This window comes from Aythya fuligula, chromosome 18, assembly GCF_009819795.1.
Source record: "Aythya fuligula isolate bAytFul2 chromosome 18, bAytFul2.pri, whole genome shotgun sequence".
In the NCBI taxonomy this organism is placed as follows: domain Eukaryota; kingdom Metazoa; phylum Chordata; class Aves; order Anseriformes; family Anatidae; genus Aythya; species Aythya fuligula.
This window is the reverse complement of record NC_045576.1, coordinates 10,180,949-10,206,016: the sequence shown is the minus strand read 5'-3', so window position 1 is coordinate 10,206,016 and position 25,068 is coordinate 10,180,949. Positions and strand designations below refer to the sequence as shown.

General features: G+C 54.9%; 2 protein-coding genes across 2 annotated transcripts in view; one reads left to right on the top strand and one right to left on the bottom strand.

Annotated features, from left to right (window-relative positions):
* The first annotated feature begins 1,004 nt into the window (after positions 1-1,004).
* WIPI1 (WD repeat domain, phosphoinositide interacting 1) lies at positions 1,005-22,343 on the top strand. The gene is made up of 13 exons (XM_032199467.1): positions 1,005-1,042; positions 2,498-2,580; positions 4,081-4,250; positions 8,008-8,104; positions 11,980-12,077; positions 12,982-13,074; positions 13,428-13,498; positions 14,276-14,383; positions 15,149-15,313; positions 15,500-15,607; positions 16,873-16,994; positions 17,688-17,788; positions 21,788-22,343. The coding sequence occupies exons 3-13, from the start codon at positions 4,164-4,166 to the stop codon at positions 21,833-21,835; spliced, it is 1,098 nt and encodes a 365-aa protein (XP_032055358.1). The 5' UTR covers positions 1,005-1,042; positions 2,498-2,580; positions 4,081-4,163; the 3' UTR covers positions 21,836-22,343.
* ARSG (arylsulfatase G) overlaps positions 19,158-25,068 on the bottom strand; it is a 43,875-nt gene continuing 37,964 nt past the window's right edge. The window contains exons 13-15 of the mRNA XM_032199465.1: positions 23,871-23,961; positions 23,232-23,556; positions 19,158-19,489 (exon numbers count right to left, since the gene is read on the bottom strand). Coding sequence (XP_032055356.1) covers positions 19,342-19,489; positions 23,232-23,556; positions 23,871-23,961 — 564 coding nt within the window. The 3' untranslated portion in view covers positions 19,158-19,341. The remainder of the gene's footprint in view (positions 19,490-23,231; positions 23,557-23,870; positions 23,962-25,068) is intronic.

The following is a 25,068-nucleotide window of genomic DNA, read 5'->3' as shown; positions in this document are numbered from 1 at the left end:
GAACCTAACCCAACCCAACCCAACCTAACCCAACCTGACCTAACCCAACCAACCAAACCTGACCTAATCTGACCTAACCAAACCTAACCCGACCTGACCTGACCAAACCCGACCTAACCCGACCAAATCTGCCCTAAACAAACCCAACCCAACCCAACCTGTCCTAACCCAACGGGACCTAACCCGAACGAACCCAACCTGACTTAACCCAACTCAACCTATCCTAACCCAACTGAACTGACCCAACAAAACCCAACCCAACAGAACCCAACCCCACAGAGCCATACAAAACCATAAAAAACCCTACAAAGCCGTAAAAAAGGTAAAAAAAAAAACTACAAAACTGTAAAAAAGGTAAAAAAAAAAACTACAAAACCGTAAAAAAGGTAAAAAAAAAACCTACATAACTGTAAAAAAGGTTTTAAAAAAAACTACAAAACCATAAAAAAGGTTAAAAACCTACAAAACCGTAAAAAAGGTAAAAAAAAAAATAAACCTACAAAAACGAAAAAAGGTAAAAAAAAAAAAAAAATAAAATAAAAAACCTTAAGAAAAAAACCTACAAAACCGTAAAAAAGGTTAAAAAAAAAAAAAAAAAAAAAAAAAAAAAAAAAACTACCAAACCCTACAAACCCCTCCCCTCCCTCCTCACCCCCTCCCCGCTCTGCCCCCCCCTCCCCTCCGGCCCCGCCCGCCGCACCCACAACACCACCACGTGGCCAGGCGCGTCCCTTCCCCACCCGCAGCCAATCGCCGCCCTCCCTCCCACCCCGGCGGGCGGGACCTCCCCGTTTCTCCCCTTTCTATTGGCCGAACCGCATGCCCATCCCCTGGCGGGGCGGGCCTTACGGGGAGCCGCCGGCCAATGGGAAGCGGCGGCGGCGCCGCCAGCACGGCGGGGCCGGGGCCGGGGCCGGGAGCGGGGCCGGGGCCGGGCCGGGCCGGGCCGCGGGCGCTGCATGGCGGAGCTGGGGCAGGGGCAGGGGCTGGGGCAGGGCGGGCCCGCGGCGCTCAGCTGCTGCTCCTACAACCAGGACCGCACGTAAGCGGCGGGGGGAGGCCGGGGGGTGACAGGGGAGGGGCAGCGGGGCCGCCACAGGAGGGTTTAGGGGGGCTTTGGCGGGGTCGGGGCCTGTCAGGGGGCCTGGGGGGGGTCCCGGGCCTCTGAGGGGGGATGTGGGGGGGCCTGGGCCTGTGAGGGGTTCTTTAGGGGGGTCCTGGTGCTGTGAGGGGGCCTCTGAGGGGTCCAGATCCTGTGAGAGGTCCCTTGAGGGGTCCCGGTCCTATGAAGGGTCCCGGTGCTGTGAGGGGGCCCATGAGGGGTCCTGTGCTGGGCCCCGGTCCTGTGAGGGGTCCTTTGAGGGGTTCTGGTCCTATGAAGGGTCCTTTGAGGAGTCCTGGTGCTGTGAGGGGGCCTATGAGGGGTCCTGGTCCCATAAGGGGTCCTTTGAGGGGTCCCAGTCCCAGTCCCATGAGGAGTCCGGGTCCTTTGAGGGGTCCCATGAGGGGTCCTGTGACAGGTCTCAGTCCTATGAGGGGTCCAGGTCCTGTGAGGTGAGAGGCAATGAGGCCTGTGGAGGGCTTGTCGCGCCCTGCAGGTACCTGAGGGAACGCATATGGAGCTGGGGATGGTCTCCTCTCACAGATAACCAGCGATAAGATGAGAGGGAACGGCCTCAAGTTGCGCCAGGGGAGGGTCAGGTTGGAATTAGGAGATGTTTCCGCTCAGAAAGGGTGGTCAGGTGTTGTGCGGGGAGGTGGCGGGGTCACCGGCCCTGGGGGTGTTCAAGGGAAGGTTGGATGTGGTGCTTGGGGACAAGGTTTGGTGGTAGGGGGCATTTGGAGGGTTTTTCTAACCCTGACGGTTCTATGACACTGCACCCAGGTCTGCAGCCCTCAGCACAAGGAGGATGCGGGGCTGTTGGAGCAGGCCCAGAGGAGGCCACAAGGATGATCAAGGGGCTGGAGCACCTCTGCTGTGGAGAAAGGCTGAGAGCTGGGGATGCTTAGCTACAGAAGAGAAGGGACCAGGGGACCTCACTGCAGCCCTTCAGTGCTTGAAGGGGGCTTATAAAAAACAGATGGAGAGGGACGTCTTGTTCAGTCAGATGTTGACAGAACAAAGGGGAATGATTTTAAACTAAGAGAGGGGAGATTTGGATTGGAGGTTTGGAGGAAGTTCTTCACTCAGGGTGTTGAGGCCCTGGCACAGGCTGCCCCATCCCTGGAGGTGTTCTGTCTATCTCTCTGTCCATCTGTCACCCCAGGATCACACAGTGGGTGATGTTGTGCTGGCCCACAGGGGTGCTTGCTTTCTGCAGGCTGCGGCAGCCACAGACAAAGCACAATGCTGGAGTTTCCCACCTTACGTGCTTGAGGTTGAAGCTGGAGTTGTGCCTTGACAGATCACTGGGTCAGGAACTGCCCCGGCCCCTTATCTGCAGGAACTCAGGCCATAACCTTGCCATCAGATCTCATCTCTGTCTCATCTTTGCAGCTCTCTGGCAATTGGAACCACAACTGGATACAAGCTTTTCTCCTTAAGTTCTGTGGAGCACCTGGACCAGGTCCACGAAAGCAGTAAGTCTCGTCTTTCTGAGCCGTGGCTGACAGCTTTAGCTGCGTTACTGAACTTCGGCCTGCTTTGAGTGAGTGATTCTGTGTACGGCTGCTGCAGAGATGGCATCTGTCTCTGCTGTTCCCTTATCAGGAGAGGAGCAGCTCTGTTTACTGCCCTGTGCGTAGCAGCCTTTAGAGCAAGCTGCAGCCTCAGAGAAGCTTCTGAGTCACCCGCAGTACTTTCACAGAGCTGGAGGAGTCCCACAAGCTTAGAATCCAGCTTCTTTCTCACTCCTTTGTCAGTCTGACAGCAGCAGCTTGTCCTGCAAGCCAGCGTTCAGAGCTAGATCACTGCTACGTGTTTCAGGCACGCCTGGGAAGCTGCAGGCCACCAGTGCAGGTTCTGTGATATTTACCTTGAGATGGTTTTAGTGGGCTTCCAGTGTAAGAAGGTCACTCACAGCAGGCTTAACAGACAAAGCCAGGTACAGCCTTCTGCAGCACACGCTCTGTAGTCTGGTTCAGGCCATCACTAGGGTTGTTTCAGCAGAGATGCACCAAACAAGATCCAACTCACCCCCAGGAGATGCCTCCCTCCCCTCCAGCTGTAGTGGGAGCTTCTGCAGCCAGGCATAGCTGCCTCATCTGTGGCACAGTTCAGGCTCCTTTGCCTTACAGGGTAAGTGAGCTGCCATATGGCAGCAAGCCACAGCCATCTTTTAAAGTTGTTTAGGAGCTTGGATTCCCCTCAGAGGCAGATCCAGAGACAAAAGAAACAGATCCCTGCTGGTGCTGTGCTCAAGGTAATGGGCTGAGAGGCAGGAATATCTTCAGAGCAGTCCTTGTACCCCCAGTGCAGGACAGCCCAAGCCCTGGGTATGGTTCTGGGCTGTCTAATTAGAAAGTAGAGTCCCTGATGACTCAGGTACAAGTCCAGCAGGGCCGTTGTAACGGTGCCTTTTCAGGCTAAGAGGAGTCATCCCAAGCAGTCACTGCAAGACATCCCACACCACTGTTCACCACAGCCATGCCAGAGCTCTGCAGAGAGCATGACCCTAGTGAGAAGGAGGGATTAAACATATCAGCTTTCCCCTGCCTTAAGGAGGCTGGGAGAAATCAGACACCACACAGAGCGGCCAGCGAGTTCCACACAGCTTGTTCCTTACCTCAGTAAGCCCTGGCATGCTTGCTGCCTCCAGGAAGGTCCCTGACCAAGCTGACTCTCATTTCCTTTGGTAAAGGTGAGGGCTTCCTTTTTATATCCCGTTCCCAAGGATTGCCTGCAGCTGGAGAGCCCTGCCCAGGAGGGGCACAACAGCATTCTGCATGCAGGGCGGTTTCCTTAACCCCTTCCTCCTTTGATGCTTTGTGCCCTTTATGAGAAGTTTTTAATGAGAGCAGATGTTGAGCTTCTTAGCACGGAGCCTTCCAACCCTATTCCCTCCTGAGTCTCATTTGTCACAGCAAACCAGCCAACCATAAACCAAGCTAAAGGCTGCCTCGCTTTCCTTCTGTGCCCAGATGAAATCCCAGATGTTTACATCGTGGAGCGTCTGTTCTCCAGCAGCCTTGTGGTCGTGGTCAGTCATGCCAAGCCACAGCAAATGAATGTCTACCACTTCAAGAAAGGGACGGAGATCTGCAACTACAGCTATTCCAGTAACATACTGTCCATCCGGCTGAACCGTCAGGTAAGAGGCTGGGGAATTGGGCTGCCCAGAGCTCTCCCAGTTTGGCTCTGTGCTGGTGCTGACTGTGCACAGAGCAGAGGCCAGCTGGGACCCTGCTGCCCGGCTCTGTTTGCACTCTGAACAGGGCTTTGAGGGGTAGGTAGGTACACGTTCTCCTCTGCCAGCTCCACCTCAGGCCGTGTAACCTCTGAGAGAGGAGGAGGAGGGCTGTGGATGTCAACTGCCATAACTGCTTGAGTAAAATAATGCTGGGTCCTTGTTTTCTTCACAATTACACAAAGAGTTTTTGTTGTTTGTCTCCTTGCCTATTCAGCATGCAGTTCTGCCCAAAAAAACACATTTTCATCTTCCTCCCTCCCTTGGATTCCACTTCCTGACTTCCAGACCACCTCTGCCATCTTTGTTGCAAATGAAACTGTCAGAGTTGGTAACAAAATCCAAGAGTATCTTAACCCCATCGATGAGGCAAAAAGCTGCTCAAGTACTGCTAGCTGCCGGGTTTTATTTTTACAGGTATAGGAAACATTCTGGCCACTGGGAAGAAGGCTTTTAGATTGTTCTCTGAACTGACACAGCCTCACACAGCCCTGAGCCCTATTTGTAGGATTTAAAGTCTTTTTTTTTTTTTTCCATAATTATTTTCAAAGTATATGCCAAAAGAAGCTGAGGACATTTTACAATGAAGAAATGAGCAGTCTGGGTAATTGTATATAATCAGCCTCTCCTCAGTTAGCAACAGTGGGTCCTGCAGTAAAGCTCTCCCGTAAGGAAACTCTGGGTTGAGTTTCCAGTAAAGCTGTGTTTGATGAGAAGTTCCTGTACTTTAATTAAATCTGTCCTAAATTGATTTTTTTCACTTAAACGTACAATGGAGCTGGCAGAACGAGGACTTCCGCTGAATTGCAGATAGATGTATATGTATAAAAATAAACTGGGAGGTTCTGCTTAGCAGTTCTAGGAGATCTGGGAGGAAAAGAAGTCCAGGATTTTTCCCATGTGCTGTTCCAGTGACTGAGGATGATGTGTAGGCAGCCTCGCTCCTTGGCTGCGTTACGAGCTTGGGTTCAAATCCCAGGCTGAGCTCACCCACCAACCATAGCACAGGCAAACCTGAAGAGATTTGAAGATATTACAGATAGCTGGGCAGGCAGAAGATAAATCACTGGGCTTTGATGAGCTAGACGCCAAGGGCACTGTCTCCAGAGGAGAGATTTCTACCTGTGCAGCAGAGCTCAGGGTGTGAGCACGACTTTCCTCCTTGGTGGAGGCCCCTGCTCTCCGGCCTGGGCAGTGCTGTGATCACACCCGTCGTGATACCTGAATTTGAGAGCTAACTCGAGGTCTGCCTGCTGCTCTGACCCGGGAGCCCAGAGGAACACCATCCGAGTGCAGAGTAGTAACTCTGCTTTGTGCAACTGTACAATTCCAATCTGTGTTCAATATTTAAGCTGGTGGCAGTGGGGTTCTGCTCATGCTGCCATGTTTGAACACCTTCCTGGGGTTCAGTATGAAAGCCTTGCTCTTCTAAAAGTCCATATAAGGCTGAATCCCATACAAGCCATTAACACAGGAAGACAGTAACGAAGCAGGAACAGATCTCAAACAAATGGTAAATGTTTTGATTTGACCTCTCTGTGGAAAATCCTTGTTGTGCAAGCAAAATAGTCCCTCGGTTGTTGCTGATCCATGGGAATTCCTTGTTTCAGGCTCCACTGTAACTCGAGTTTGCATTAAACTAGATCACAATTTATCTCAAAGGGGCCGATAAGGCTGTGCTGTGGGATTGCTGAGAAGCTCTGCTGTAACCTCCCTGGATTTTCAGTTACTGTACCAAAACCCTCCTGAATTCTTTGGAGAGCTTTGATATTTTTTCTGGCTGTGTCCATGCCCAGCATGTTTAAGTCCTCAACATACAGCTCAGCCACTAACCTGAGCCCTGTCAAACTGGAGCACTACAGAGAAATGCAGGAAGCAGGGCCTTGAACTCTGTGTAGCAATCACAGCACCAAGCACCTTCTCTGAGGCTCTGTCTGTGTGCAGAGTGAGGATAAAAACCTTTCCTCACCTCGACAGCTCTAACACTGATGCCAGCCTGGGCTGCAGGGCTGCACAGAGGGCAGGAGGCAGAGAACCAGCCCTCTCCACTCCCAGTGAGCTTGCCCAGGCCTCTTTTGCCTCTTCACCTCCCACCCCCATCACTCAGCTTGTCCTTTTCCTGGGTTTTGTCCCTGTTGGTGCCAGCCCCCCCTGCTGCAGCTCTGGCTGCTGTTGTTTAAAGTCTCCCTTCACCTGTGCAGCACTAGCAGCACGCCTTGCAGTTCTGGGAAAGCACAGGGTGGCTTTGCCGAAGTCAGCTGTATAAATATTGCTCTGACGGTCTCTGCAAGCTGATGGCTGTTACTGGAGAAAAGGCAAAGTCTTCCTGGAAATGCAAAATGGCTCTGACACAGCCCCAGATGCTGTGGTTAGCAGGAATAGAAGTGGGAAAGAGTTTGATCCGAGAGGAATGGTGGAGGAAAGCAAAGATTTTCTAATGTGGGTGTTTTCAAGTTAGTAACTGAACTCCACATTTAGCTACTAAATAAGTGGCCTCATTTCTAAAGAGGTGGAGGCTTCCTGTACATGGATTCGGATGCTTCATCTTCAGGAGCCTGGGCAGAGTCTGACCTTACATTTTTATTGGGATGTTTTCAGAGCTTCTGGACGCTTGGCACTAATACAGGTGGAGCTGTGCGCTCCCTGGGGTTAGACAGCACAACCCCTCGGCCAGATCCAAAGCCCGGTCCCAAAAAAGCCTCTGCAAAATGCTTCTGTAACACGTAGAGATCTGAGACACAAAGCTGAGTGATCACAGAAGCGGTGGCCTCATGCTCAGGTTGCAACATTAGGCTTCCTTTTTCCTCTCTGCCTTTCCTGCCCATCGTTTGGCAGCTCCTCGCTTAGCAGCTGCCTCTTGGCTGAGGGGGTGGGTGTTCCTGATGAGTTCATTCCACAGAAGAGGTGCAAGCACATTAACTGAGAAATACCCTGCCCGTCTGCCAGGATGGTGTAAATACTAGATGGGAAGCACTAACCCCTGTGACCGTCCCTGAACAAATTGTTCCTGCCCGGTTTTATACAATTCTACACAATTCTGGGCACACACAGCACAATCCTGCCTGCTGATGTCGACACGTTGGGTTTAGCAGAAATGGGAGGCCCGGTGCTTGGGTGCTTGCTCCCAAACTGGGAAGAAGTCAGGGCAAGGGGCAGGCAAGCCCATCTGTAGGCATACTAATGAGCAGGAGTGGCAGCCTCTCTGCCCTGTGGCCTGTATGAAAAAAAAGTAAATTTCTATGAAAAAAAATAATGTAATGGAAGTAATTTGCTATGAAAAAAAAAACATCAAAGAAGAGTTGGGGTAGAAATAGATGGTAACCAGGACCTAGGGTGTAACCCAGGCGTTTCCTCATGTTCTGGGGCCTGGAGATGTGGAGGATCAGCTCTTAAAAGGAACAGAAATCACCACGTTTTATCTGCTTTCTAATGCAAAAGCAGATGCAGGCAGCCCTCAGAAGCAGAGCCGTACAAAATCAAAGGCTGTCCAGTGAGAGGGGATGCAGAAGCAGAGGAGATCACATTTCTGTCGCATTTCAGTAAAATCCCTGCAGAGCTTTTCTGGCAGCAAAGATGGGGCTGTGAGAGCTGCGGGAGCAGCAGGTAGAGGCATTGTGCCTGTGCTGGTGAGGTTCTGTTCACGTCCCTTGTGTCCTTGCAGAGGCTGATTGTTTGCCTGGAGGAGTCAATTTACATCCACAACATTAAGGACATGAAGCTTTTGAAGACGATTATGGATACGCCTCCCAATGCAACAGGTAAGCGCGGCAGAACTGCGTGAAAGGCAGAGCTGGGCTCTGCAGGAGCTTTGTTCAGCCCTGGTATTCGTGCTAGAATTAAACCAGCCCGCAGTCTGTGCACCCGCAGCAGCACGGCTAATTCAGCACTGAGGAGCCAGCAGTGTCTGGAGGCAGTCAGCTGGGCTTGTGAGAGAGGAAACCCTGCTCTGCCCTGAGCAAATGCTTCGAAGGAGAGCAGAAACGGTCAGCAGGGTTTGAGTGAGGTTTGGTCTCACCCCATCCTCCTGCAGGATGGCCACGCAGCTTCCCGGAGCGCGCCTTCATTCCCTGTACAAGTGAAGCTGTAGGGCAGGCCAGGACTTCAGGCTTCCCTCTGTGTACAGGACGACTTCAAATCCTTCAGCTCTGGGGCTCGCTGCCCTTCCTTCTGCCCCGTGTCAGAGCCCCGCAGCGCTTTGCAGGAGCCACACCGTGCCTCCGAGCACCCAGGGAGTTCCCAGCAGCCTGGGCCGCCACCTGATGTTACACCAAGCACACGGGAAACCCAAAGGGCAGGGCAGGGCAGGGCAGGGCAGGTGGCGGCAGAACAGATCCTCCCTGTGCAGCGTGGGGTGAATCCGGCCTTCCTGCTGATGGGAGAGGAGCTATTTTTAGCGGCGAGCAGGGAAAGTTGGCTGCGTGCCGGCGGCGCGCGGTGCGATCCCGTCACCGGCTGCGGCATCGTCTCGGGGGCGGCTGCCTGTGAAGTTATCGATGCGCTCACGCCTGGCTGCTTCTGGGCTTTCAAGGGATGCTGTTCCAGCTTCTCCCCTGACCTACTTCAGGTCTTAACAGATGGCCTCTTCATATGGATTAAACGTCCTCAGCGCCGCAAATACAATTACAGTTTAAAACCTTCCTGAGAAAGCCCTCCCATGGCAGGAGGGACGGGGATACCCAGGCCTGGAGCTGTTTGCAGGCGGGCTGAGTGGTTGGGTCCCGGTTTAAGAGCAGCAGCAATCAGCAGTTCCTGGGACAGGACGAGGCTGCTGCGGATCGCAGGACTTCATACGAGCTTAGTTTTCTAAAACCCTTTTACCGCAGCAGCTGTCACCGAATGAGCTGAGTGACAAGTGCTGTGCCACGTGTGCTGCCTTTGTCCCCAAACATCTGCACTGCTCCCAGGCCTGACCCCGTGCACAGTGTGTCCGGGAGGCCGAGGCGGCCCAGCCTTCTCTCTCCTTTGCCAAGCCCTTTCCGAGCAGGGATCCGGGGATTTTCTGCCCTCCCCTGGGGCAGTCGCTGTGAGATCTGCACCCGCCATTGCCCAGAACCCAGCTCCTGACCCTTCTCTCTCCTTCAGCTGCTTGGCAGCACAGGGCTGGGCCCGGGGATCTCACAGCACTCAGGGGCAGCCAGCGCTGCTGTCTCACAGCTCCGGGGGAAGTGCGGTGACCTCCGGCTCCCTCGCACGCACAGGCTGGGAGAGGCGATGCTTCCTGCAGTGGTGATGTGCACGGACTTTCCATGCTGACTGCACACGCTCCGGGCTGTCCCCTCGGTGAGGTCTGCCCAGCCTCCACCACGCAGGAGAGAGAGAGCGAGGAAAACGCCCGGGGAGGGCGAGTCTGGTGTTTTTCATGTGTGCTCAAAGAAGGAGCGAATCTTTTTCCTGAGAGGAAACCACGCTGCTTAGTCGTGAGCTTCCAGCTCCAGGCGAGAAGCACCCGAGCGTGTCTGAGCCGCGCCGCAGCCCCGTGGGAGTGAAGCAAAGTCCCCGGGGCAACGCAGCGCCCTGGGAGCGGGGCTGGCTGCTCGCCACCCTGAGCACACCGGCGTGGGAGCCTTTGCCATGCAGGAGAGCGCCGGTGGCTCCCGTCCCCAGCGAGTCCCGGCCTGATTTGCTCCAGGGAAGGCAGGAGAGCCCAAGGGAGCGCCGTGGCTGCGAGGTGACTCATGGCAGAGGCAGGATTTGTGCTGAGGAGGTCACTGAGCTCCTGCTGACGTGCGTGCCACGAGGGCTGAGAGCTGCAGCTTTGGGAACCACCTCGTGTGGATCCCCTCACCCCTCAGATCCCATTGGAGCTGCTGGCTGGGGAGCCAGGCCAGGCTTCCCTAGTGCAGCAGCCTTTCTCCACGCTGCTCGGGGAAGCCACCTGTGAAGCAGCACTCCCAGGGGCTCTGTGCTGAGCAGCGCCAGGCTGTGCCCCCTTCCTGAGCCCCCTGCTGCATGCACCAACCCTCACGGGGGCTGTCAGGTGCCGAGAGCAGAAGGGCATCTTCAAAGGCCGCCCGTGTCCCTTGTGATGCCCTTTTTCTGTGCGTCCCCGAGGTCAGCTCAGTACACTCCATCTGTGTTTTCCCCTGGCCTGGTTTCCCGTTTGCCTCTTCCAGACAGGCGCGGAGCAGAGGGAGAGGCTGACTCACGCCGGCCGGCTCAGAGCTCGCTTTGTTCAGCTGGAGCCTCCTCTCGATCCTCTGCTTAGAGCAAGGGCTGCGACGATCCCGGGGGCTGCCGGGCTGGGAGAAGACCCTCCTCAGACGCCCCCCGTGCTCTTCACAAGCAGTCTCTGAGCTGTCCTTGCTCTCCTGCCACCCCTCCCTCCTTGGGTGCCATCCACCTGCCTTTTAATTGCCAGCACTTTGCCGCTGCAGCTCCTCTCCTCCGGCGCGCACGGTCCCTGGCACGACGTAAACGCTTCTGATTGATGGGGAGTGGACCTCTGGGGCCCCTGGCTGATCCCGCAGCTCCTGGCTCCGCTGCTGCGGTCTCTTTGTTTAGTTAGAAACAACGACCTGAAACAAAAGCTTCAGCTGATCCTTCCCTGCTGCTGGGCCGGGGCCAGGGCAGCGTCCTGACACGACGTGTGTGCGCGTCCTGTCCGGGGAGCGTGGCAGGGAGCCTGGTGGGATCCCCGACAGCCTTTAACCCCGCAGCTTCCTCTGCACGTGGGGCTACGTGGGACCCCGGGCAGCAGCCAGGAAGCTCGGGGTCGTGCCGAACCCCTGAGTGGGTTCTGGGAGGGATGGGAGCACGCGGCCGCGGTGCAGGAAGCGAGTGAGACCCGTTGCTGTGTGCGACAGGATCCGCTGGGATGGTCCTGAGCCAGCAGCAGAAAGCAGAGGCAGGAAGGGATGCTCTTTTCCTAGGTCACTCAGGGGGCAGGCGGATGGAGAGGCCGACGCACACATCCATCCATCCATCCACTTGTCTCCTGTAATTCCTGCTCTCTTGGAAAGGGAAGTTTGGGAGACTTCTGCTCGTGTTGGCACACAAACAGATGGTCGTTACAGCGTAGAAGTCCCTCCATGGTTACAATTCAGCTAGGCTCAAGTTCCTTGTTTGCCAGAACCTCCCTGCACAACCGTGGCATTTGCTGTGCCTTTCTCTGCTTCCCTTTTCCTCTGGGAGAAGGAAGTGGCACTGCCCAGCCCCACAGCTGCTGCACAGGCGTCCTTCTGGGGCTGTGTGCAGGCTGCACGACTCACCTGAGCCTCCAGGTGTGTGCTTACACCCTGCTCACATCCATGGGTGTCCAAGTGAGCCTGGACAGGAGTCCTGCTAGCCCAGAGACCAGGATGTCCCTCCTTGTGCTTCATGTTTCATGGCTCCTGCCTTCTCAAAGGAGATGATGAAGGGGGAGAAGCCAAGACCCTGCTACTAAGCAGGACCTGGGCTTTTTCCGAGCAGGATTTGGGGGAGGCCGTGGCGGGGAGCAGGGAGCCGTACTGGCCCACACCAGCAGGTGTCCCCACGGCTGAGGCATCGCCAGCGCGCAGCCGGCCCGCGCCTGGTACCGGCCACTGGCCCAAAATAAGGCAGCGCCTCGACCCCCGCGGTGTGCGTGGCCACGTCTCTGCTTTGTGTCCTCCGGCAGCAAACAAGCTCAGCTGCACCCCTCTCGCCTTGCCAGGTCTGTGCGCTCTCTCGATCAACCACGCCAACTCCTACTTGGCTTATCCCGGCAGCGCGACCAGCGGAGAGATCGCGCTTTACGACGGAAACACTTTGGTAAGTGCAGAGCTCGCCCGTGTGGATACCGGCAGGGCCTGGAAACAAACAGCACCACAGCAAAGCCAGCGGGGCCTTTGGGGAGGATGAACAAATGCACTCCGCCGAGCTAGGCTGCAAGAAACTCCTGGGGAGGCAGCCTCTGAGGTCAGAACATCCGTTTCCCAGCTCTGGATGTGGAGGTAAACGTGCCCCCTGCCTCTGCAGCTGGGGGGCAGCTGCCGGGCTGACACGGACAAGGGTTCACGTGAGCTTTGGCAGCGTGCACAGAGGGAACGATGTGACTGGGGTGGCTCACGGAGGTTGGAGCTGCTGCTTTGCCCCACCGCAGGCTGGAAAAGATGCTGAACCCAAAGTCATGGGGAGGGCAGGGTGCCCGCAGCCCCTCAGGAAATCTCTCCCTGGCTAGTGTCACGCTTAGCTGCGGTTTATGCCAGGGCTTGGGATTACATAAGGCTGCCGCTCTGTACGTGCAGCAGGAGCTGAGGATCTGCAGCAGGGGAGGAGCAGAGCTCGCAGGGAAGGCGCACTGCTGCTGCGAGAGGTACGAGCGAGGGCCTGGGCTCCCCGCAGGCATCCGAGTGGCGTCACTGCAGCAGCGTGTGCCGTACAGGCACGGTGTGCACAGAGACGTGCCAGGCTGCAGCGAGGGCGCAGCCATGAGCCTGCAGCCTGCTCGGGTGCACCTGAAAGGAGCTCTTTGTAATCCCAGTGCCTGCTGCGCGCAGGGAGGGAGCTCGAGGTGGGGCAGAGATAACAAATGTTGAGGCTGCTGAAGGGATCCCAGAACTGTGATACGGTCCCGTGAATACACACAGGCGGTGCTGGACAGGGAACACCCTGCCCTTACGCAGGCCGAGGAGCAGCGTGTCTCTCTGCACTCACATTCCCTTCTGTCCTACAGAAAACAGCCTGCACAATTCCTGCCCATGACGGCCCTCTGGCTGCCCTGACCTTCAACTCCACCGGCTCGAAGCTGGCAAGCGCTTCCGAAAAAGTGAGTGAGTGAGAGAGTGAGTGAGTGAGTGAGTGAGTGAGAGAGTGCTGCTGCATTAACCTTGTCGCCACAGCCAGCCCGCAGCTGGCACAGGGCTTGCAGCCAGCCCTAGCACTTCGTCCTGCCTGCTGCAGGGAGAGCAGGGCCTCAGGGCAGCCCCTTCCTAAAGGCAGCTCACAGGGGAGGGGCAATAAAGGGATTCCCACTTGTAAGAGGCCACTGCATTGAGTTCCTGTTGACCCGGGCTGGCAAACGATGCCTTCGTGTGTACGGAGTATCCTGGGTGTGTCAGAGAAGGGGCTCACTCTCTTTGCCCTGCTCCTGTGTGATCTTTCCACTTGCATTTTTTGCAGGGCACAGTCATTCGTGTGTTTTCCATTCCTGGTGGGCAAAAGCTCTATGAATTCCGGCGAGGGATGAAAAGGTCAGTTCATTCTTCTGTCGGTGACAAGCTGACAGAGGGCTCCCGGAGCAGAAATGTAAACACAGGGGCAGGGCAACGTCAGATCCTGGCGGCTCTGGCATCTTTTGCAGAAAGAAAACAAGGGCGAGCGTATCAGATAGAAATGTCATTGTGCCAGGAGGCCACGCTGCGCCCAACTGCCGCTGGCAGTGCAGTGATTCAATTCAGTGTGCCACGGAACGGGACAATTGCAGAGAACAGAGGTAGATTCAGCCCATTTACTCCATCCTTCTGTTGCTCCTTACTTGAAATAATGAAGTCTCCGGAGTTATCCTGGCTCTTGTCTTCTCAAAGGAGGTGTTGTGAAGCTACAAAGTCATTTGCGCAGAGCCCAAGTCTTGGTGGCAGCGATGGGCTGTTGCTGCCCTTCTGTAGTCCCCGTCAAATGCTTCAGGAGATCCTTTCCTGATCTTTCTCTCTCCCCGATCCCTGACCTGTGATTTTACACGCCTGCAAGTACACAGCCTGCCATGCCTGGCATACCCTGGCCCTGCTGCGCCTGCACAGAAGAGATGCCACCTGCACCTGGGCCATCCAGCTCCTTGGATGTCCTCCCTGGCCTTTGCAGTTCCAAAAGCTTCAGCTGCTGTGATGAGGCAGCCTCAGCAGCAGCCAGGCAGGGGGCTTCTCCCTCTGTATGGGTCCCCTTCCTCCCTGTCCTCTTCTCTGAGCAAAACCCAGCAGGTCCCATTCGGTAACGTGCCAAGAGGTGACCAGCCCATGTCTCCTTGGCCCTAGGTACGTGAACATCAGCTCCCTGGTATTCAGCATGGATTCCCAGTTCCTGTGTGCTTCCAGCAACACGGAGACGGTGCACATCTTTAAACTGGAGCATCTCACTGACAGGTGAGGGGGATAACCTGGGCTCACCCACCTGCCCCAGGGCTGTTTGTGCTTCAGGCACCTGCCTTTACGCAGCTGGCCTCCGTTTCCTCGCCACAGACTCTCCACCAGCTGCAAACTGTCTCGTTGGCTTTGTGTCCTGATGGACTCACTCCTTGGAAAGCCACACACCGTGTCCCTGCTGTCAGCTTCCCAAGGCCTATTCTGTGTTTATGAGCTGCCACTGTCCCCTGCCTCCTTCCCTGTCTCCAGCCTTCCCCTGGCAGCAAGGTGCTGCTCGTGCTGGAGCTGCCAGAGCAAACCCAGGCTCTCCGCTGTGCTGGGGCTCTCCACGAGCTGCCAGAAGGGTCCCACCAGAGGCATGAGAGCCCCTGGCAAACGAGCCCGTGTGGCTCACCCACAGGAAGGGTTTCTGCTGCTGCAGGAGAGAAAGGGGAATTTTGATACCAGATCATTCGGTCTGTGAATGTGCTACTATGAGTCTGCCCTGGCAGGGCAAGGGGGTGCTCTGCAGGCTTCTAATGCTGTGGTGGGCACCAGGAACAGAAAGTGCAGCACAGGGATCAGCTCCGTGTTGTTTTCCTTGGTGCAAACACGTCAGCCCTTCTTGGTAGACAGAGAAGGGCTTCTGTAGGGGTGCCCAGGGGCACAGCTGCTCCAAAGAAAGCCTTCCACATGAGTGAGATCAGGATGATTTTCATCGTTCCTAATCTCTTCTGGCATGGATGGCCGAGGTAGCCCTATTGATGCTGCTTTGTGACCCCGCAGCCGGCCAGAAGAGCCTCCCACCTGGAGCGGGTACATGGGGAAGATGTTCCAGGCTGCTACCAACTACCTCCCTGCCCAGGTATCAGGCATGATAAACCAGGACCGAGCTTTCGCCACTGTACGCCTCAACACCTCCGGGCAGAGGAACGTCTGCGCCCTCTCCACGTACGTATTGACACCCGTGGCCCCTCTGCCACGCCAGCCTTTGAGCAGACACAGCTATCTGTGGGGAACACCACCCTGTGGCCCGTTATCTGGCACCCGTGCCTGCTGCCGAGCACGCAGTGAGCGTGTTTGCTGCTTCCGTGCGTGCAGCCATCACGTGTGGGCTCACAGTGCTTTTTGTGTTAGGATTCAGAAGCTGCCTCGGCTGCTGGTGACCACCTCAGATGGACATCTCTACATCTACAACCTGGACCCGCAGGATGGAGGAGAGTGCGTCTTAATTAAGAAACACAGGTACAGTGTGCTGGAGATCCCTACCCGATTGATCCAGAGGCTGATTTTTGAAAATTAAGAAAGGGAATTTCACCTGAAAGCACAAAGCAGAGCTGTAGGAGCAAGAACTTTAGAACTGACTCCTGATTTTAGTTGCTTGAGCTGACAGACGTCAGAGAGGACCGTGTCAGCAGGCAGGGACCTGGGGCATCTTGCAGAAGAAACCAGAGACATCCCAAATCCCTCGGCAGCTGTGGGACATCTCAGCCTAGATGGCAGAGCTGGGCAGGCTGTGCCTCAGGAGATGTCTCCAGCAGCAGAGCACTGACCACCGGGAGGGCAGGAGAGCAGAGCACCTTCTCCAGGCAGGAGTGGGTGCTGGAGAGCCGATTTTGGGGGTGTGATGGCGTGGAGAGGCACTGGGAGCTTCCGTCAACAAAAACTCACACACACGCATGCCTGCAGGCTCGCGGTGCCAAAGCAGAGCCTGCCGTGCTGCCGTTCCGTTTGCGCGCCAATAAAATGAAGCGCAGAGCCCCACATCTGGGCTCCTTGGCTCCAGATGTGAAGCCTTTGGGGTGGGGTGCGATGTAACATGTTCTCTCAGCCGGGACGTGGCTGCCGGCCAGGAAAAATGCCAGCAGATTTTTTTTATTTTTTTTTTTTTTTAAAAAGCCACAAAACAAAGGCACTTGAAAGCTGCGCTGTCCAGCGTGCTCCGGCCGCCGGCCTCCTGCCTCCGTCAGACCCCGCTGCCGCCCCCGTGCTCCCGTTGTGAAGCAGCCGTCCGGAGCTGGCAGGCCAGCGTCCTGTGTGGGTTCCTCTTTTAGCATCAGAGGACTGAAAAGGGCCCTTGGGTCATGAGTTACATTACATCACACTATATCGCTGCTCAAACTCCGTCCCAAACTAGCCAGCGCTGCTTTTCTCATCTAGTCCACTCCTGTTGGAAGCCCTTCGGAGCCCCCTCCGTGATTAGAAACACTGTTTGCCTTTGTAACCTAAAGCTTTTGTGGTCAGTCTGTTCCCTTCTATTCTCATGCCAGCATTGTCCTCCAGCCGAAGTAGTGCTTTCCCTATCTTCTGCTCCCCCCTGCTTTATTTGTGGAGCACAATGATCTCCTCTGCAGCTCTGTAAGGGCTGCAGGCAGAGCCTGGCTGCACTGGTACAGGCAGGCGAGGTGCTTCAGGGAGCCGTGGATGCCCGCCGTGTATCAGCTGGTGCTGGGGGAGGAACGGACGGAATCAGCACTAACTCTTCTCTCCTCTTGCCCCTCTACAATCAGTCTGCTTGGCTCAGGAAAAACGGAGGAGAACAAAGAAAACGACCTTCAGCCTCCAGTACCTCAATCGTACGCAGCGACTGTAGCCAGACAAAGCACAGTGCCTTCAACTTCGACCATGCCAGGTGAGCATCGGCTGCCCTTCCCTGGGGCAAAGGAGCAAGAAAGCCCCTGGAGCAAAGTGGCAAGGTCCCAAACTTCCAAGGGTTCGTTGTAGCAAAACACCCTGTGACTGCAGGACCCTCTGGAGCTCACCCAGTCCTTCCCCCGGGATGGCTCAGGCGTTCTCTGCTCTGCTTGCTGGGCCCCTTGTGCAGCGCTGCTCACAAACAGGCCCCTGGCCGAGCAGAAACCACATCCGAGCTTTGGAGCTGGTCCGACAGCAGCCTGCCAGCTGCCAGACGGGTTTACAGGAGTTGGAACCGTGGCTCTGGAAGTCAGATCTCACTTTTTTTTTTTTTGTGTCAAGTTCACTACAGATTCTCCTGAACCTGTTACACTTCACAGAAACAGAGCTAGCACTGAACTGTTATTCCGTAGTGTTAAGTGCATACAGATGGGGATCCCATTTTGGAATGGGGGCTTACATTTAGGGTGGGAGGAAGCCAACTGCTGCCACAGGAGCTAGCCACGTAGTCCATTCCCTAACGGGTAGCACTGGCAGAGATACCTTTCTCCACAACCATCCCTCGGTGCTCTGCCAAATGCCACAGGAACCAGCTCTGGGTTAGATCAGTGATAAAACAACATCGCAGCTGTTTGTTTCCAGCCTCCATGCATCCATTTATCAGCCACGTTCTGCGTTTTCACTTTGGCAGGTTATTCGGAGGACGGCGGCGCCCTGCGAGGAGAGGTCATCCCAGAGCATGAGTTTGCAACCGGACCAGTGTGTCTTGACGACGAGAATGAGTTTCCTCCTGTGAGCATTCGGGACCCCTAAAACAGCAATTCAGCCCTCATGCTAAGAAGAAAGTGTTAACCTCTTACAGAAGAGATACTGTTGCCCTGACCTTGTCCCAGTTCACTGTGAAGCCTAAAATAACTAATTAAGGTATAGGGACAGTGCCAGGAAAGTTACACCCCCCTAAATGGCAGTTAGGGATGGGGCAGAGATGATCAGTGTAATAATTAGAGAGGGAACCGAACAAAGTAGCAGAATGAAGTGCAGATCCAGAGCTGACCTTTGTGCCTTGCTCAGATTTTTAGTATTAGCAGGAGTAGTTTTAATCTGAACAATACCAGCATTTAGAAATAAAAATGTAGTATTCCCTGTTGCATTTCCCGTCAGTTGTATTAGTTTATGGGAAACAACTGGAACATACCTGAACCTCATCAGTCTCACCATTTCCGAGCTGACTGAAAAGGAGTCTCCTTTTCTGAGTACAAAGCTGAATAGCATTAACAGAGTTTTAAACCTTTTTTTGATTTTTAAGTAGCACTTTCTCAGTTACCATTGGAAGAACACACTGGCTTTATAAAATCTAACTTAAGCCTGGCAGTGTCTCTCCTGCTTCTCTTCCTATTATATAAGCATTTATTGTGTTAAACATTTAACTGTTAACTGGACAGATGTTGCTTACGGTACTGTAATCAGCAGTGTCTTCATAATAACAATGCATTAATATAGCAGAATATTGTAATGGATTTCCAGTTGTAGACTTGGCAGAATTTTGAAACCTTTACTCCATTTTTACATATCCTGCTGCTGGAGTTGTGCCTGAAGAAGGAGGAAGCGAAAGCTTCATTGGGATCCCAGGATTTGTTCCATATGCTGAGGCTGACCTCTGTAAGGCACTTTCATATTAACTGATGCAAAGTGTTATTTATATAAGGGATGATTAGCTCACGGCTCCCTTTGAAACACTGCCTAGGAGCAGCTCTTCAAGTCACATAATCCTTAGGCCGATTCTCTTTTCTTACCTGTGACACAGCCTGTTACAAACCGAGAACAGGAGTTCTCTGTTTCCCCTAAATGTCCCCTAAGAAGGCCATTTAAAATGTCTCCCCTTCAGTCTGTTTGGCTGCAGAGCAGCTGCCAGCCCAGGCATCTGGAAGGAATGTTCCAAGGAGCAGCAGGGCCAGAGAGAAATCCTTTGCTTCCTTCTGATGAACCTGCTCTCCAACATGTGCTTGGGGGACACGCAAAGGCCAGCGAGCAGGAACCACGCTGCTCCTGAATGAGCCTGCCTGCTGGGACTGCGCTGTGCAAAACCAGCCCCAAGCCCCCGCTGTACAGCAGCAGGCCCTTCATTAAATGGACTTTGATCTGGCAAAATCCTGTGCTGTAATTAACCCGGCAGAGCAACTTAACATGTGTAACGGTAGGGAGGAGGTGGGGGGGAGGGAAGAAGCTCTCCACAGCTACTCCCTGGTGCGGTGACTTCGTGGTTGGAGCTTCCAGCTCGTGTCTGCAGCTAGGACCTCAGGTTTTCCCCTCCGCTGCTGACGGTAATGTGTTTTGCATCTGGCCTACTAGCTGGCTCCTGCTGGGTTAGTGCTTACGGAGGCTGGCTCGGGATGTTTTGATGCTCTGAATTTCACTGAACTCCGCTGTTTTCTCAGTGCTGCAATGTTCGGTCTCGGTGACTCGTTCGAGAGGGGTTTCAGGGATCGGTCACTTCTGCGAGGAGAAGGAGGGAGAGAAAACCTGACCTTATCCAACAAAAATGTTTTGACAGCGTTCTGTTTTGCAGAAACATGGGAAGGGTTGTGTTTGTTTTCCAGTGTGCAACAAAAAGACGTTTAAAAACCTCAAAACTTGTGACAAAATGGAATATTCACCCGCAGCCCACGCCACGAGCGTGGCTTTGAACTCAGACATACTTTTGGAGAAGCGGCCGTGCTTAGACCCAGCAGTTCCGCTCCATTTTGAAACATTTTGCTCTCAAGTGCTCGTGAGCAAGACTCCAGAGGCTCAGCTGTTAATAACAAGGAAATGCAGCTTCAGTCTAAGGCACGATGTGGTGTGATTGCAGAAAACGGCCTCTTCATTAACTGGAAGGAGGGACAGGTCAGAGAAGAGATGAGAAGCCCAAGGAGGGCTCACACAACCTGCCCTCACCAAGAGTTAATGTGGCTATTGAACCTAATTATGGCAGCTCTGCTGAAGAACCCTGTGGCAAGAGGTTAAGCACGTTCAGTTCCGTCTCTTGCTTGCACTGATGGGATGGATTAAGTGCTTTCAGGTCCGCCAGTGGCTCTGGAGTAGCTGTTGAGCTTCTGCAGGAGGTGCACAGGCATCACTGAGATGGACAGCGGGCTGAAGCCTGAGGGGAGAAGGAGGTGCTGTGCTGAGACTGGGAGGAGGCTGCACCATCGGATGGCTTCGTGGGAAGGGAAGAACGAGCCCAGCTCTGGCTGTGTATGGTTGTGATGGTCCCAGAAGTTTTCTCATCACCTGGCTAAGCAGTTGCCACTCCTCTATGGATTCATTGGTGTCACTGACGTTTCCAGTGGTGTTGGGAGTTGCTGGTGTGTGCTGGAGCCTGGCAGGGTGCTCTCAGCCAGCTCAGCCTTTCAGGAGGCACCGCAGGGTAGGGCTGTGAGGTTTGACAGAAGAAATCCTACAGGATTGAGCAAGAACGAAGCCAGATGGTGTGTGTGGACCTGAAGAATCCATACCAGGGGATCTCCTAACACTGCTGGAATTCAGTAGGAAAGGGGATTTCTTTCGGCAGCTTGGTCAGTGCCTTTCCAGGCAGACGTGATCAGTCCTGCATCTGGCTGCGCTCTGAAGCTTGTCAGCTTCAGGACCGGAGCTGATGTGAAGGCTTTATCAGGACAGGCACTTCATTCCATCGGGATAGGTTGTGGACAGCAGTCAGCTGTCAGCTCTTCATCCCCTTGCTGATGCTCAGTCTTTAAAAACATCCCCTTCACTCACAGCACATTGATTCTTGGCTGCCTCCAAAACTTGCGGGCAGCCCAGCTGCTAGCAGAAGGCGATAGATTCAGCTGTGGAACTGCAGTAATACTCAGTAATATTTCAAAGGGGTGCTGAGCAAGTCTGGCCAAACCTAAATGGCCTCGTGATCCTTACACAGCTCCTGCCCCCAGAGGGGCATTTGGGGCAGCTGGGGCTTGCAGGGTTAAGCCCAGCTTATCAATGCAGCACCTGAGCTCCTCAGGCAACCCAGCACCAAGGCTTTGTGCCTCAGAACCAGGCAAGTGATGTTCCTGCAGGCCGTGGGGGGGATGAACGGGCACAGCCCCTCCGGCAGCCGGGTGTGGGGATGGCACCGGCACCGCTGGGGGCTTGCGGCCAGGCCGGCACCCAGCTGGGCAGAGCCGTGCCCTGGGGTCTGCGTGGGGGCACCCACCTGGGGGGCTCTGCCCGAGCTTCCAGAAGCAGGTGTGGATCTTCCCAGGGTCTCTGATCTCCTCTTGTGGCTGTGTTTGAATGAAGTGTCTCAGGGTCTTTGCTGCTCCCCATTTCCTCTCCGTGCTTTATCACCGAAAGGCGTTGCTGGTACTTAGGGTAGGCTTCCCCTCACCCCATTTAGCCCCAAATGTAGGTGTTTAGCTCCGGGTTCCAGCTGGAGGCCCCAGAAAGCCCCAGAGAGCCCCATCCAGCTCCTTTCCTCTCCTGCCATGCCAGAAGGTGAGCTCTGGGAGCCCCCAGTGGGGCGAATGAGGCTCACCCCAAGTAACCCAAGTCCTGCAAGCGTGGCTGCGCGCCGTGCCATGCCAGCTAGATGCAAGAGGCCCTTATCGCCAGGCCAGATGGTTCCTGTTCCCAGGACTGTAAATTTGGGGAGGGGGGGGAGTAAATAAATAAACCTCTCACAAATCTGCCTTGGAATGGAAAGTAAAACACTGCAGGACATCCCTCCCCCTTCTCCTCCCATGTGCGTAAAACCGACTTGAAACACACCCTGTTGCTGGGAAAAGTAAGGCCATTCTGTTTTGATTTTGGTAGATAATCTTGTGCCGTGGAGGTCAGCCGGGCAGAGCGAAGAGGTCATGATGAGACGCAAACATCCGCGCGTAGGACAGCTGCTGGGAAGTGCTTTGGAAAAGCCAGGAATTTCGAAGAAGAGGTTTGCGTGTCCTCAAGAAAAGGAAAAAATACAAAAAAAAAAAATCCAAGGTGGGCCATTGCTTTTTACTACAGTACGTGTGAGCGACTACCTGGCCCGCCCGGCCCGCCAGGCCCCTCTTTTTATTAATGTCTGGGCGGGTGTCAATGTACTGTCTGCACAGCGCTATATTTAACAGGTATCCTAGAACCACATTGTAAATGCTAATTTAATCAGATTTGTATGTAACCAGAATTTTATATACCCGTTTTTTTCCCTTTTCTAATTTATGCCGTTTTATGTGTATAAATGTACTTACAGCGAGAGATATTGAACTTATGTCTTTGTACAGGATAAGCCTATTTTACCCAGGCAAAGTATTTTTGCAGTGATATTAGAGAAGATGCAATTTGCTCCGTTTAAAGACAGAAATAAAGTCACGGTCTGTCCCTGGCAGCTCGCTGCCCCTGCTCCTGCTGTTCTTTGTGGGGCCCTAAAGATGTCAGTCTTGATTAAGCTTCAGCGAGTGGGTTTGGGGCGCTGGTGGGAGGGAAAAGGCTCCGGCTGTGCCTGGCCCCAGCCTGGCCAAAGCCGCGCTGCCCTGCTGCTGGCGGCCGTGCCAGGACGGGAGGGCAGGAGGCTGCAGGCCAGAGCTAATTGCAGACGGTTGGGCAGCCCCCTCTAATTTGGGCAGCGCTGCCCGTAATTACAACTCCCAGTTCCCTGCGGCTGGTGTAACACCTTGCTTCGATTGAGACAAGCCGCTTACGGCTTGTCCAAAGAAAGATCTCGGGTGCGTAAATTGGAGGCCAAAAGCGTTTCAGAAAACCCTCGCTCGGCTGCTGGGAAATCCTGGTGGTTTCTGAGTTTCAGCTGCGCCCTCTGTGTTGCCTCCACAACTCCCCAGGCCTGTGCCTGTGCCCACTCACGCCCCAAAAGAGCTGTTCCCACCCCACAGCATCGCACAGGAGCTGTTTCTCTGCCTGGAGCCCTGCTCTGCTCAGTTTTAATGAAAAAAAAATGACTTTTTCTCAGCCACCGGGCCCTACCAAAAGCCTTTTTGCACGCAGAGCCACCAGGTACTGCAGTGAGCTGCTCCTCCAGCTGCAGGGGAATCCTGCAGCTGGGGGCACAGCCCTGCTCTGAGCAGAGCTGCACCCATGGGGACCCCTCCACCTGCTCCCCCAGACCCACGATTAAATCACCCCACGGCACAGAGCGAAGCAAGCCGCAACCTCTGTCCCTGCCCTCTGGCCAACCTCAAGCCCAGAGCCAGTAGGAACAACAGTCAAATTCACCAAACCAGAATGGGAAAAGGAGCAGCTCGGGCAATTATTTGCTTAAAGACAAAGCCTCGTTGCTCTTCTCTCCGTGCTGCGGTGCAGCGAGGCCGCGGGAGGCGCTTGGCATCGGCAAGCCACGTGCTGTGCGCTGCAGCACGGCACCGCCGCTGGATCTCGGGAGTAATCTGCAACCGAGACGTTGTCTGTTGCAATATCCTCCAGAGCCCGGGCGTAAGCCCGGCTGATTGCAGGCAGCACTGCCTGATACTCTGCGGATGCCACATCCAAAGGCTCCTGTTCCTGGATATCGCGATCCAGGTTGAAAATGAGGGGTGGCTGGTGGCGCTCCTCTGGCCCAACGCTTCCGTCGCAAGCCTTCGCCCCTCCTAGGGAGAAAAGCAAACACCACGGGAGTCCCAGGCTGCTCACCCCTACCCCGGCACCACCTCTGGGCTCCTCACCAGTCCGTGGTGGCCCCTTCCCACCGTGGCCCAGCCCTGGCAGCCCAGGTCCCAGTGCCAGGCTGCGGGTGCTTCTGGAGCCAACCCCGCACTGCGCACACAGGTGGGCACCCACGCGCTCCTTGCTGGGCTTGCTCCTGCCTGCATGAACCCGCTTTGGTTTTTACCCGTACTGCAGGGAAACGGGAACCTCAGAAGCTTTTTTCCTGGCGGTATGATCTGTACCAGAGCCAGCCTACCTGTGGTGTAGAACGCCTTGTACTGAGCCAGCCGCAGCGCCTCGATCGCTCCGTCCTTCCCGGCCGCCCCGCTGTTGGGGTGAAGCAGAACCTGAAGGAAGAAGAGAAGAAGCCCTCTGCAGAGCAAACCTGCTCTGTTTGATACCTGCTCCCTCCCAGCACAGGACCGTGCCCCACCCCTGCACACATTTAGGGACACTGCTCAGCCCAGCAGCAGCTCAGCAGAGGGGAACTGAGCGCCAGCACCTCGCTTGTGCCTCGTGTTCCTCCAAGGTCACCTCCCCGGTGGCAGAAACATCTCAGGGATCAGAACCGATGGCCAGTGGCCAAGCCACGAGCTCGGGCTGAGCTCAGCTCCAGCAAGGCAGAGGCTGTGCTCGGAGGTGAGGTGCCGGAGCACCGTGCCCGCTGCGTCTCCGGCTGACCCACGCCAAGGGGGGAGCGCTCCCTGCCCTGACAGCAGCAGGGAGCCGGGGTGAGGAGAAGGGAATTGGGAAGGGCGGGTCGAGTCTCTGCAGCTCGGTATTTAGGACACTTGATCCGCGCAGGACGCCTGCCTTGGCACCGGGGAGGGAGAAGACAAGTGAGCTGGATGGTTCGGCGGTCTCCGTCAGATAATATCGCTGCGGAGCCAATGGCTCCACTGAGTGATGAGTCACCAGAGGTTTCCTCCCTGGGAATTGCGTTTAAAAGTGATTCAAGAAATTTCCACTGTGCTAAAAACCAGAAACATCTGCCGGAGTTGTAGGCAGCTGCGGTGCCAAGTTTAGTAACAGTGTTCGCAGCTGATCAGCGCTGTAATGACTTAGCAGGTGTCCGGCACGGGAGCCCTGCCCCGGGCACCACCGCGGGCTCTGCTCGCCCTGGGAGCCTCGTGGCTGCCACCCATCGCTCCCCCAAAACACCGGGATCCGGGGGGACCTCCAGGTGCTCCCGGCTTCCTCCATTGCCTTCAGTTGCAGGATTAAAAAAAATAAGTAATCACCATCTGGAATTTGGTTTAAAAAACGTATTTTACAGAAAAAAAAAATGAAAAGTTGCATGTGGGAGGCTCGGGTGTGAGCTGGGAGAGGTCACAGCGTGAGCGTGCTGCGAGGAGGAAATGCGTGCTGCAGGTTATGCTGGCACCCTCAGCCGGAACCAAGCAGCTGCAAAGCAGCACTCGGTAATTATTTAAGGGCCCACGAAGCCAAAATAG